Raw genomic sequence first — 14,426 nt, 5'->3', positions numbered from 1 at the left:
TGTGGGGTTAAGGCCGTGCACGTATCAGCGGAAGATTCCACATTACATCATTTCTTGCTACTCACTTAGGATGATGGCACCAAAGGAGATTTGTCATCCAGGGGTGACAAATCGCCAGAAAAACTTTCCACAGTATAACATTGAGACCACCACAAGTATTACTTGTGGCGATCTGACTTAACCGTGGGAAAATGTGCAAGTAATACATATTGTCACCCATGTTGAATTTCTTCCAGAGTGGGTGACAAGATGTTGGAAAATACATGAACTGAGTAATCACACTAAATTCCCTTTTCTAAGCAATGTGCTTTACCAGTAGAGAATCCCATTTCAATACAAAGGTATTTTCCAATGTTTAGTCCCGCGTGCTGGAGGAGATATAGTGAGGATGACAAGTGTACTGTGTGTCATCACCCTAACAAATAAGTGACCTGTCAATTCAACATCTGCCAGCAAACCAACTAATTCTAGAATTAAGGATAGTCTGCAAGGGCTGTATCTGAGTTTAATCAGTGGCAGTTTCAAGAAGCAGTGACACATTAATAAATGCCCCTCTGTTTGTGGTATAACAAATGGGAAAAGTGTAACAGAGCGTGTATTTTACAGCTGCATATTAAAGGGATGGTGGTGCAATTAGTCTTGCCAATAGAGGTAGTGTACATGTATGGGTGGAGCAGTGAGTGTGTAGGAAGCAAAGAAATGGAGCTATTTAATAGTGGTACACAGTGTGCAGGACATGCATTTGCAGTGATCGGGTCCTGGGTCTGATTCTGCCAGGTCTCTCACAATCTACAGGAAGATTGTATAGTCTCCTTGTGTCGCTATGTGCTTCCCCTGTATTCTCTGGTTTCCTCCTACACTCCAAAAACATAAAGGCTAAAAGGTTAATTGGCTCCTGAAGCAACTGGCTCTAATGTCTATGCATGTGGCAGGGAATTCAGGGACTGGTGAAAATTGTGGGGACCATTTATAAAGTTTGCGCATCGCATATTGTTGGTATGGGTTTTCCCATAAATGCCTAAATTTTGCACTGCTCTGCCCATTTTTACTTTTTTTTTGTGAATTGCAGTGAAATGCAATTTGCAAATGAAGGTTTTTGAGCAAGTGTGGCCACAGTGTTCATTTTGTGAATATAAAAAATCTGTTTAACAAATATTTTTTCTGTTACCACGGATGTGGCATAGACTGAACCCAGAGTGTGCACATAAAAAAATTCACAATTTGAGTATGACATATTTAAAAAGCTCTGAAGGCCATTTGCAGAACAATTAAAAATTCACACCTACACCTGCACATTAATTATTCACTAATCTTGTCCAGATTTTATATATAGTGAATAAAGTACCCCCTCTTGTAAATTATAAGGATATTATAAGTGACTGAGGAGTTTCATGACCATATAAAAACACGAGGCCAAAGGTCATGGAACTCCGAGGTAACTTCTAATATCCTCATATTTTGCAACAGGGGGTACTTTATTATAATACACAAATTTCAGTGAGTCATGTGACAGAAATGACATCAGAACTCACCGTTTATAACTGATGACATCAGAACTCACCGTTTATAAGGATATAATTTACAATATATTCATAGCTTTTGTGTATTATATATATATATATATATATATATATATAGCTCAGGGCAAATATGTTCACTATGCAAATCATTCTGCCCCACGCAAAGTTTATAAATCAGCCCCTGTCTGTAAAATGCTGTAGAACAACTTAACTGTGCTATTTGTCATTGGTGCTGTTGGATTCCTGTTGGAATGAACCAGTGAGAGCAGGTGAAATTCGTCAGCGTCTCACAACATAAGAGCGTTGGTTGCAGCCAAAAAATATAGTTAGGATGAGGAACAGGAAGATACAAAAATAATTTTATAAAGGCTATTTGTGAAGAAGATTGATTAAAAGACCAATATGGTTCAGTTTTCTAATAGTTATAGTTTCCCTTACTAAACGTGCTTACTGAGCAGTCCTGTAATTGCCACCTGCCTGGAGAATGGGGTAAATACAGGCCCCTCCACATACTGCCCTGAACTCTATCCTTGCTCCTTTTTTAATGTATCTATGGATAGTGCCACCCCATCTCTACACTTGGGCCATACACTTTGGTGCAAACTAAGGGGCACTCAGGAGTTAACAGCAAGCATAAATAAAAAATGTGTGACTGTATGGAAGTTAACACATTGTCAATGGTTCTTCACTATACCGCCTGTTACCCGATGCTTCAAAATGTAAAGCTATGGGATCCCGTATCCAAAATACCTGTTATTTAAATTACAATAAGGTCATCTCCCACAGAGTCCAATTTAAGCAAATAATTCACATTTTTCTCTGTAATAATAAAGGAGTACCTTTTAACTAACGAAGCTGCATGAATCATGTTGGGGGCAAACAATCCTATTGGGTTTATTTTACATTATCCAAATTATGGAAATATCTATTACCCGGAAAACCCCCGGTCTCAAGCATTCTGGATTATAAACCTGTACATCTACTGGTTTGCCCAGAATTGTCAGTGCATATTTGGAGCACAATAGCACGTATCTCAGTAGATACACATTTGCAAAGTCTGATGAAATGTTTATAGGGAAACATGGCACTCAGGCATTATTTTCCCACACTCACTAACCTTCCTTCTGTGAACTTTGATTAATAAAGCTACATATATTGAGTGCTCTGTAGATCCTTATTACATGTGCCCCCCACTATGTCTAAAACAGGGGTAGTGTTCATGATTGAGAGAAGAACAGCAGTTCTCAGGGGTATAATATAAGAGACAGCAGACTCAGGAGCCTCAGGAGCATGTAGAGCTGAATAGGGATCCTGGCAGATGCATATTTTCCTATTGTCTTTAATGGGGCATAAAAACTATGTTCTTAAGCAGAGCTTCTAATTATGCCAATAACAGTAATGTTTGACAGCAGTGTATGAGAATGTATGACACATTATGTGGAATGGAGATATTGGTGGTGGTACAGTATATACATCCCAGAGATTCAACATAGACAGATTCTGCTCCATAGGTCATTACAGATTTCACATCCCAGCTCTCTGTATAATAGTGTCTCTATTGTAGTTCCTTGGGCACAGCTTGCTAGCAGATATTAAGGCATCTTAAAGTGATTCTGTTTTAAATAACAATACAATTTACATTTCAATAAAGGCAAACGTTTTTAAATTCAGATATTTTGATTAGTGATTCACATGGATAACAATGTACTGTAATGATGGGGCTGTGTTTTGCTACTCACACTGTTTCAGCAAGGATTATGAAATAAGCAGCAGCTAATGAGACTGCCAACGAGTCTGTAATACAATTGATAGTGGAGTTCCAGTGACAGAGTAGAATGTCTGGATCTTTTGAATTGTAGTTACCTTGGGACAGACAACTAACTGGCAATAGTATCGCTTTGCACTGTTACACAGCAACATATTTAACATGAATATATTAAAAGAATGTTTGATACTAGTACTGAGACTTATTTCAGTGATAGGTTCCCTTTACTATGTGCAGCATGAAATAACAGCCGCTGTAAATCACAAAACAGCTTTTGTCTTGTGTTTGCTCATTCTTAATACTGAATGGACATGCACCAATACTGTGGAACCGACCCATGTAACGTTTAGAGAATATCCATTCACTGGCCTCAGAATGGCCCACGTACTGCCCAGAGCAAACCTAACATTGGCCTGCAGTTCGTCCAGGCTCAAAGCTCATTTATAGCACAAGCACTGCCAAGGATAACTGCTCCAATTCTTGCCCACACTTTCCTGAGAGGAGCTCAACGCTGGCCTCCAATTACTGACTTAACTTTGCCAAGAAAGAGGCAAAGACTGTCTAAACTGGCCCACAGACTTTCTAAACTGGCCCACAGAAAGACTCCTATGTCCATAAACGAATAAGGAGAAGCTTGCTACTGGCTCACAAAATATTCAGAAAATAAAGAAATAAAAACAAAAATAAGCACTGCTCAGAAAGCAGCCAACATCCTTCCAGCGTGCTACAACCGGTCTCATGTTTGGCATTTCTTGTGTTTGCTCAGTGGCAGGTATCCCCCACCAAAGACTCAGGGCTTGTCTCCTGCTCATCACCAGGAGTGTCTGTGCGAGTCTCCAGTGCTCCATACGAGGCATGCGCAGGGGAGGCCAATGGAGAAAGCTCTTGCTCTTGCAGGACAGAAGCTACAAACACCTGGGAAAGGACAGGAAATGATAAACTAATGCTATGGTGAAACATGAATGCTACAAGATCACAAAGTATACTTTATATGTATCTAACAGTAAAAAAAAACTAGTAAAATGTAATCCTTTAAGAATAAAGACTCCTTAATATTTTTAAAATAGTCAGGAAGTGTTTTGCATAATGCAACATTTTTGGGCCTAAAGACAAAACAAAAAAAAGTATGTTTTATAAGCCAATATGCCTCTTCCAGTAAAATAACCCCCTAAAAGAGGACACATTAGCAAAACTGGGAAGATTATGGCTTTGGCCCAAAGGCATGATGGTATACATAAATGCAAAGATAAATAAAAGATTTTTTTTATTTGGAAATTGCAGTAGTTATCTGTGTTCTCTGAATCCCTCCCTATAAGCGAAGTGATTTTTACATAGCATACATATTTGTATCATTGTTAACTTAAAAGAATATATTTCCTTCCACACTTTAAGATACAGTATGTATTTTTTTTTTTATCCCCAGTAGATGTTTACATATCTACTGACCTACCAACTTACAGCGCTGCTTGAAAAGTGGTGGACATTTTCAGTATTTCTGGATGAATATGACCCAACATGTGATGTTTTCTGTCTGCCCTCGCTTAAACAAAACATGCACTGGTTTGACTGAAGGGCTTGGATCACATGCACACAGAAAAGCTGGTGGACACTTTACATTTAATAAAATTCATTTTTACTAATGGATTAAGCTCCTCGTAAAAAATATTGATTACCATTGTACCTATACACGTTTTGGTTCAACGATCAAAACTCATGTGAGGGTGATCAGAACACAAGCCTCTGTTACTTACATTGGATTGAATTGTGGAGGATATGCTGCTTCGCTCCATATCTTGGATGATCGCTTCATTGGGTTCAGACATCTGGGATATACACAAGTGAAAGTTATTATCAGGTGGAAGGTTTATAAGAACAATTGCAAATAGTTCCCACCCAGACATGATAACACAGACTCTGTAATCCTTGGTTGAGGCAGAGGAAGACCATCCTTAAGGGTCAGTGGGTGAGAGAAGAATAAGCTGGGAGAGATTATTGTAGCAGACTGTAACTGTATGATCCAGTTAAAGTTAAAAAGAATTAAAGGGTACATGGCTGTCTACTGACACAAATGAATATGAGAGACAGGAATGGGTTAAAGTAACCGTTAAAAGAGAAGAATAATTATAGTACAGGCTGGAAAGGTGGTTCTCCTTTAGAAAACACAAAGTCATTAAGAATAGTTTAGTTCTATGCAGTGAATGTTAAGAAAAATACTGCTACAAGGAAAAACAATCAGTAAAGGTCCTCCAAAAGTAATCAGTGGGGAATGCAGAGACATTTGATCCTAAAGATGGTCATATATATGGAATGATTTGGTTGAGCAATTAGAGTTAACTTACCTAACTACTGCTCTATGTGGTGTTTTGTTAATGAATCACTATTTACCTGGATTAAATATCCAACTGGCAAAGCTTTATAGGCTGAACCAGAGGTTGCCAGAACCAGCAATCCTTCTACGGCTAGGGCTAGACGATACTCGTGAAAGTGGATTCTCCGCCTGCCCTGCTGTGCCCCTAGCCTTTGCACTGTACTGATAAAAATCTCGTGATTCAGCAACGAAATCCATCGCAACTGGCTGCACCAGAGCAGAAACATTGTTTCTGCTCTGGTGCAGGCAGACCAGGAGTGGAAGCTTTCCGCCATTATCTGGCCCTGGCCTAAGCTTTTTAGGTTTTGCCAAACCACACACAAACCAAGCTAAGCTAAGAGATGCTGTTTGATTCTAGGTGAAAACAATCAGGGGCACAACAGAATTATTCATACCTGATAACTTGAAGGTCTGTTTGGTTGCAGCTTCCTAAGACACAGCCCAAAAGTGGAAAAAAGTAAACAAAAGAGGAGGACAGCGAAGGTAAACAAAGTGACTGGGTGCATGGAACCTAAAATGGAAGAATAGAAGGGAAAAGTAAGATAGGTGGATGAATGAATGGCAATGTCGCAATAATTTACAGACTTCCAAGAAAATGGCAGTAGGGAGAATAATGAAGAAAAATGTTCACTCTTAATAAAGTACAATAAAATATCTTCTAACAAAAACACATTCTTCGAGTGTAGCTGCAAAAAAAGCTTAGCAACAAATGAACTGGGTGACTACTGAGCCCTAAACAGAGCACCTTTTGCTGACATCTCCCCATTCCTATCTACATCGTCTGAACATGGCATTGCACAGTGCATCTATCATCAAAATGTATTTTCAATACTGTTATTTTCCAATTACATATTAAGCATTTGTGTGTGTTTAAGTAGAAAGAATAGGGGAGTAAGAAATGAAAGATGGGTGGGGAGGACCTAAGGAAAAGATTTAATATATGAATTCAACAGATTCAGAGGGATACAATAAGTGGTGCAATTTAGAGGGGGAAAGGTTTACAGGGGTAGCCTTGCTTACCCAGACGCAGTACCGAGAAGAACAACAACCAGAAAATGCAAAGTACAGGAGCTGCAAGCATTTGTTGGGCAGCTGCCTTGTGCAGTCCAGGACTCAGCTTTGTAGGGATATAGGCATAGTATATGTTATATCTATCAGTCATATGCTTCAGAAGCATGTATATTAGTCCTGTAAAAAATTGGGAATAAGAAAATATAACATGATGTATTTAACTTTAAAAAATTACATTTTGAAGATTGTGGTCCAACAGAGATAATAGAGAAATGGTGAAATACAACAAGCGTTTTTCATATATTGGAAAAGAAGGACAATGACTTATAGTGCAGTGTGATACATGTACAGAAACAGAGCTGTTTTACACAGTAATACATAATAAACAGAGCTTGGGTGAAGGCTTGGCACAAGGTAACATAGGCAGTATGGTTAATGTGATAGGCAGAGGCATGTGAAGCAAATAAACTGAATGGTATTATTATGCACAGAGAGTGAAAGAATAGGTCCAACAACACACTGGCAATACACAGCAAACTGATCTGTACACTCACCAAAAGGAACAATTATAGGACAAGTAATGCTGTATGTCATAACCAGAGAGAATACACATGTAGTCCAAGCATATTCGAGTCCAAACTGGAATTCATAGGCTTGGTTCTGGAAAAAAAGGTCAATAATATTTATTTGCTTAGGTAAAGCTGGCAGTGCTACTTCTCATAGTACTTTGTAATACAAGCTTTTCTACTCTATTATTTCATTTAGAGCCCTTCAGCTGTCTTCCTATTACATTACAATCTATTACATGCTTGAACTATATACTTATTTTCCTTCCTTTTCTTTTAATCCTCAACCCCATGCTTATCTTATATTTTACAAATATTAATGCAAGAACTAAATATGCATTTTTCTCAGTTATCTGCACTTGTACTCACAACTCCTGATTATTGCACTGTGTCCTTTTTGACAATTTTTAAAAATGTTATTGAATAAAAGAAAATATAAAAAAGGCTTTACAGAACGGCTGAGTAGGAACAAAGCTAGCTTTTGCTATTAAGAGTACAGTCTGGCTTAGATTGAAAGAGGCTACAACAGGCAAGGAAATTATCTTCTGCTTTATCATTACCCGTTTAACATGAAGACGGTCTGGCTCTGTCCTAGCCAGGCAAAGACGTGCCGCATACACCGTGAGCCCTGGGATTCTAAGTAACTCCATAGCAGTGCCAATCAGACTGGCTGTGATCACATAGTTCACAAAGAATGCCCCATTATTGGGAAGGAAAACACACCTGAGGGGGGAAAGTTGATAATTGGAATACAGAGAGTGCTTATGAAGGATAAGATGTTAGAACTCTAGTAATTCCAATAATAGTATGAGACATCTAATTCTTAGTAGGTACTAATTCGCTAGGGCTTCAAATCGGACTGCAGCCAGAATGAAATTTTAGATTTTGTCCTGTTTAGGGCACAATATAACAAAAACACACAGAAATGTCCAATTAAAACAGACAAAAGTATGTACAGGACAAGCACAGTTCTTTGAACACGTGTTGAAAACTGGATATACTGCCTCTTTAGGATGTGTTTGAAGGAAGACAAGTAAATTATAAACTTTCTTGAAGAAACTTACTGGAATTTTATGTTTGCTTCATCCAAAAAGTGAATATCAAACAGCCAGCGGAAAAAGAGATTCAAACTGTAAGAGAGCAAAAAGTGGTTTGGAAAAGCAGACAATACATGGGTGGCAGATTGGTGAGAGAGTACTGTAGAAAGAGAGGGACGGCCGGTATAGAGAGTTATGTGAAGGAGACAGGAGAGATAGAAACATTAGCAGATTATCAGAAAGATGGCTTTAAAAGTGCAAGTCCGATTTAAGAGGGGAGCCGAAACAAAACAAAAAAAAAAAAGCCCATAATCCTCCTAATTGCTTTATTTTGTCTCTCCCACTTTGCATCTCTCCCTTGCTCACCCTCTATTTATATATATTGTTTCCCAACTAATCACTGTTCGCTCAATAGTTCACATGTGCTGAAGTTTGAATTTTTTCCTTCTATAAAAAATTATCTATTTAAACAGTAACTTAGAATGTCAAATATAAAATCAGGTGCTGACCAAATCATGTGCTGAGAGGTTGAAATCTGAAAGAAAGAATGGCACCTTAAAGGGAAACTAAAGTCTAAAATAGAATAATTCTAGAAATGCTGTATTTTGTATATTAAACATGAACTTATTGCACCACAAGCCTAATAAAGCGAATGATTTATGCTTTCATTTGCCACAGGGGGTCACCATCTTGTAACTTTGTTAAACATCTTTGCAAGACCAAGATTGTGCACATGCTCAGTGTGGTCTGGGAGGCTTAGGGATCATCATACATTATTAAAACAGCACAAGTCTAATATCTGCCAGAAGCTGATACAGCAAGACTGATTCCCAGTTTATCTGTTTAAATCTGGCTCCGTGATCTTTGTCCCTGCAGCTGGTGTTGAAAACAGACGATGTAAAGGCAAAAATAAAATCCCATTTTTACTTTATTACCTGAAAAAGAAACCTATCACCAATAATAAATCTGTGCAGATTTTATAAGAAACCTTACTGAGTGAAATTCCCCCTTTATTTACGTGTTCTGACTGCTGCAGATACAAATCTCTACACGGTCACAGGCTGCTCTACAGGGAAACAAACACATCTACTAGAGTTCTGGGAAGTAAGGTGCCCCCCACTGTTTGAAAGTATGATAATTTCCCAGCAGAGCAGTTAGGGACCCTCTGAAGTTTCCTATCCACAGCAGTCAGAGCAAGTAAAATGAAGGGGGGAATTTCACTGCATACAGTCAGGTTTCTTTTAAAAATGTTAGATGTTTTTAATTAAAGTATATTGGAGATAGATTTCTTTTTCATTAAAGAAGGTAAAAATGGGATTTTATTTTTTGCCTTTACATTCCCTTTAACAGCTCTACATATAGCTACACAACCAAAATAATACTGTTTAGAGCAGTTTTGGCAGTAGTGGTATAAATCTCAAGGCAAATGACAAAAGGACTTGGATAGGTGATTAAGTGAAGAGGAAATGAGACTATATAGGCTGGATAATGAGGGAGAACAGAAAAAAATGGATTAGAACCAAAGAGTGCAGCACACGGGGGAGAAAGAAAATCAGAAATGCAGTATCGAGAACAACTGATGGAGACATAAGATGAATAAGTGCATGTACCTTCAAGAGCATGAAAACTGTATGGTTGATTAGAAAATAAAGGGTAATATTAAAATGAATTTTTATATATATATAAAATATATAAATATAAACAAAGGTTTGTGCTGGGTTTCGGTGAGCTAATGTACCTTGTTAGACCTAGAGATGGCAAGACAATAACCATGAATACAAGAAAGAAATAGCATTTGTGCATTGTGTGCTGGTTCTCACTGGATCTGGAAAAATGAAGAAAAAAAAAAGAAAACATTTGTTAGAAATACATATGGGAAAAAACAGATCCAGAAAAAGAGCATGCAGAGGACATGGTGGATACAGCAAGCAGAGGAGAAACATGAATATAAAGGTGGACTTTAGGCTGGGAAGAGGTGAAAACAGGTTCAAGACAGCAGAGGCAATGAGGGAAGCAAGAAATAGAAAGGGCTACAATTGTGATCTAATTGTTACCTTGTCCAGTGACATTCGAAGAAAGTTGAATAATAAACCAAGAAAGGGAGGCACACAGAAAACATCCAGAGGAGAAACGTGGGAAGGAATTGAGTGATGACAGGGTTCTGTGGGAATAAGAGAAAGAGACAGAGATGTGATTCATAAGCACACAGAAAACAGTGAGGTACCGAGGAGGTACATGTTGAGTATAATTCTGGGATAAGTGCTAAGCAGTGCATCCAATTTAGGGAAATCTGAAATAAGTGTTGTAAGTCTGTGGGGGGGGGGGATGATGGGCAGAAAGGAGGATAGATGTTTAGATTTTGATTAGAGTGAGGTTGGGATGGTAAGCACATTTTAATGGTGCGCTTATTCAAAAAGTTTGAGCTATGGGCTACATAAACATGGAAATATTCTGTGAGGAAGAGAATGAGATGTCGATAAACAAAAATATCATTGATAGAAGGTGCAGCATATGGACTCAAAATACTGTTCTGGTGAGACAGAGTTAAAGCCAGAATATGAGGCATGGCAGTACAAACAGAAGGCTTTGCTGTGACTGTAGAATTTATAGGGTCCATCGGTAAGACAACAGGGATAACAAAAAAGGAAAAACATGGAGCTGTGGGTGTATTTGACTGGGGCACAATATCCTGGAAAGGTGCTCCATATTATAGGAGTAAAGGGTAATGTTGCCCTGGGAAGTTGTATAGTTGAAACCAACATTTTACTGCCATTTGCAGGAAGCACAAGTAAGGGTGGCACCATGTTCTGTGTGATGTAGTTGCTTTAGAATCGAGCTTTGGGAATATTTTGCAGCAGCCTCACTCACTCGCAGTTTCTCCGCTGGGTATGTTACATTGAATCTGTCCATGGTGCTGACTATGACAGCCGGTGTGGTCAAGAAGAAGAGAAGAATGAACAGCAACAGGTTCAATGCCAAGAAACGAGACCACCACAGTGCTCCAGACACCGCAAGGTTCTCCCTGTAGTACAATCAGTGATTAATAACATCAGAAGCCTATGTGCCCAATCCCTAGGCAAAGTAATAAAGCAGGGGTGAGTGCAATTTAGGACTTACCAAATAATTTCACTTGGTGCCGGGGCATATTGTACCATCCACTTATGTGATTTTAGCAATGGAGTGACTGACGATTGCTGAGGTGCTCTGTGGCAGCGCAATCTGTTATAATCTTTGATAATCCTGAAAAGAGTAGCAAACTCTTATTATTTTGAATTACTCTAGATTAATAACCGAGTCCTAATCGATTTAGAAGCAAAATTTTTATTTCCAAGCAAAAGAACCAAAGCTTGCACAAAAAGAAAGGGGCAGTACAATATTTCAACAATTCGTTAGCCACAATAGTGTTCTGCAGAGCTGAGACAGTGCTAAAGCCAGAATATGAGGAAAGGCAGTATAAGCAGAAGGCTTTACTGTAGAATACTTAGGGGCCATTGGGAAGTTGACATTAAAAAAAAAAACTGTTGTTCGCAGGCTCATAGGTCCATTGTATAATTATTTGACTAACACTGCCCCGCTAATGGGACTTAAATACATTCTAGATTGGACCCAAGAACTGCAACTTGATTTGGAGGAAGCGGACTGGATACAGGCAATAGAACGGTCCAACCACTGTTCCATTAACATACCTGCTAAGGAAACCTCGTATAAAGTACTGAGCAGATGGTACATGGTACCTGCCCGCAAAGCGAAATGGGACCCCACTGCCAACCCTTGCTGCTTTCGGGGTTGCCAGGACCAGGGCACAATGAGTCACATCTGGTGGTCCTGCCCGCAAGCACAGAGATTTTGGCGTAGAGTATACCAGTTAGTCTACTCAGTCTTAGATATCAATCTACCCAAACACCCGGCACAAGCACTTCTCAATTGCACTATAAAGGACATACCAGCACCTGCACATATGTTGATAACGCATATCTTTACAGCTGCGAAACAGATTATAGCAAAGTCCTGGCTATCTACTTCCTTACAATTTGGGGAACTGAAGGCTCGAATTAACGCTACCTTTATAATGGAAAAGCTGACTAGCATACTACACAACAAACAGAAGCGATTTCATGTGGTGTGGGACCCTTGGGTTAGGTATAACTTTCCTCATGGCCTTAACCAGGCTACTTTGTCATTGTAACCCCGCTTGCTTTCCCTCACCATGCATAGGGCAATCAGAAAATTGGAACCAGACACCAGTACATTACTCCCGGACAACTGCATCCTAACACCCGAGCACTAGGGTGCTAATTTCCCAATTGCTAAATTATCCCTACTCAATTTTCACGGACGCTCCATTTGTTCATGTACAGGAAGTTACTTCTTTTCCCTTTTGGTACTTTTATGGTTTGACTCAGTTCACTGATTTATCATCACTGTCTAGCTCTTCTGGTGTATATTGTATAGCCAACTTACCATGTGCCTATTATTATTTTGTGGATCACCTGACTGTACTCATTTTGTACGCTGTATCACTGCAAACTTTGCTACTGTAATTGCTATCTTTCTATTTTATCTGCTTGACATGATGGTGATGAAAATTTACTAATAAAAACCAATGTTATAAAAAAAAAAAAAAAAAACTGTTGTATTTGTGTGTAAATGTAGTCAGTTGCATGTAAAATCGCTTTCATTAAAGCTACATTATGCTACTACTTTATGTAGCTTTAAAGCTACTTATGTCCAAATGCATGGCCCATAAAAAGACTAATTGCTGCAATCTGTCCATTTATATGTGTTGTAGAATCATACAAATCATGGCACAGCACCCTAAACATCAAATATATGCACAGCAAACAGTATAAACAAAGCATCCTTGTAACATATATTTTAGCACTTTCATGTTCTTTTTACTTTTAAAATCAGTTGTGTCATGGTCCTATAGCCTATTAAATATCTGCACCAGCTTCAAAATATGTCACTTCAGAATTGAAGAGCCCCTAGCAGCCTTAAATGTATAATTCACTAGCAGTGAGTGATATTATATGTTCACATGTCCAATTTTGTGAGCTGCTGGTCCATTTGCTTTTTATTTATCATTATAGTTTATAATTAAACATCAGCTTTTTTGGCAAATGCCACATACTGTATCTATCTATATTGCACAGCACACAACACAATACAGTCATCAGCATCAACCTAATGTATCTGGGTAAAAAATATATAATTAGCTCTGAAATTAGCATATCATTTTGCACTACATAATGTTCATATATAGAAAGCAATAATTTCCAGCTATTTTCAGCCATAAAATTTGCAGTTATAGCTTGAGAAGCAGCTTTCTTTCTGCCCGCACTTAGTATTACTGGATTGTACACTCTCAAGGTAATGGTTCTTTGACCCTTTATCTTGTGTAACCCTATATTGGTTCACTCTCTTATAAACTGAAGCCCCTTTGCTATATGAAAGATACTGGAATTTTGATGCAGTGCACCTACTGGGATCTGGGAATGGCACCTACGGGTGTGACCCCCACAAGGAATAATAAATAATTTAGATTAATTGCAGCAAACAAATAAAACTTTATATAACTGGAAAAAGAAAAGCACATGAATATAAACCCTACACTGGGGTCCCTGTGTGGTCTTCCAACTACTTGCACTGTCTCTTCCCAGGGCACAGTCCCACACTCTACTTCGGGTGGTCAAACACAATCACAGTCCCTTCCCAAGAGCTCTTTACCCAAGGACGTGCTACCTGCCCAATAGTACCTCTCCATTTGGACAAGGCGGTAACTCCCATGTATTAGACAGAGGACACACGCTGGAGCCTTTCAATACCCTCCCTCAGGCAGAAACTCACTGAGGAATCATACAGAGCCGGTATATGCATCCAAAGCATCTCACAGAAGTCTGTAATCTTCAGGCCAAGCTCCAACACTCATCGGGAGTATGAGCACACCAAAGGCCTTCTCAGAGTTACATCACCAGGCAGCTCCATTCACATTCTCTGCTGCCTCTGAGCTCCAGAAATCGCCTTCCAGTCCAGCTACACAATACATGGGGCCCCATACCCTAAGCCCACCATAGGCCAGTCTACCCTTGGGCTCTCTCTCCATTGCTGGGGCCTAGACTTCATGGCCCCTCAGCTGCCTCCCTCCCCTACTTGGGTGGA

General features: G+C 39.0%; 1 protein-coding gene across 4 annotated transcripts in view; it reads right to left on the bottom strand.

Annotated features, from left to right (window-relative positions):
- Positions 1-1,883: 1,883 nt before the first annotated feature.
- tmem63c.L (transmembrane protein 63C L homeolog) overlaps positions 1,884-14,426 on the bottom strand; it is a 46,162-nt gene continuing 33,619 nt past the window's right edge. For all 4 annotated transcript variants that reach the window (XM_018230352.2, XM_041572973.1, XM_041572974.1 and 1 more), the window contains 11 exons: positions 11,385-11,507; positions 11,136-11,289; positions 10,322-10,428; positions 10,006-10,092; positions 8,295-8,360; positions 7,791-7,953; positions 7,219-7,324; positions 6,674-6,841; positions 6,049-6,164; positions 5,037-5,108; positions 1,884-4,200 (listed from right to left, as the gene is read on the bottom strand). In XM_018230352.2, the coding sequence (XP_018085841.1) occupies positions 4,048-4,200; positions 5,037-5,108; positions 6,049-6,164; positions 6,674-6,841; positions 7,219-7,324; positions 7,791-7,953; positions 8,295-8,360; positions 10,006-10,092; positions 10,322-10,428; positions 11,136-11,289; positions 11,385-11,507 (1,315 nt within the window). In that variant the 3' untranslated portion in view covers positions 1,884-4,047. The remainder of the gene's footprint in view (positions 4,201-5,036; positions 5,109-6,048; positions 6,165-6,673; positions 6,842-7,218; positions 7,325-7,790; positions 7,954-8,294; positions 8,361-10,005; positions 10,093-10,321; positions 10,429-11,135; positions 11,290-11,384; positions 11,508-14,426) is intronic.

This window comes from Xenopus laevis, chromosome 8L, assembly GCF_017654675.1.
Source record: "Xenopus laevis strain J_2021 chromosome 8L, Xenopus_laevis_v10.1, whole genome shotgun sequence".
NCBI lineage: Eukaryota > Metazoa > Chordata > Amphibia > Anura > Pipidae > Xenopus > Xenopus laevis.
Note: the sequence above shows the minus strand (reverse complement) of the source record. Positions and strands in the feature narration are given on the sequence as shown.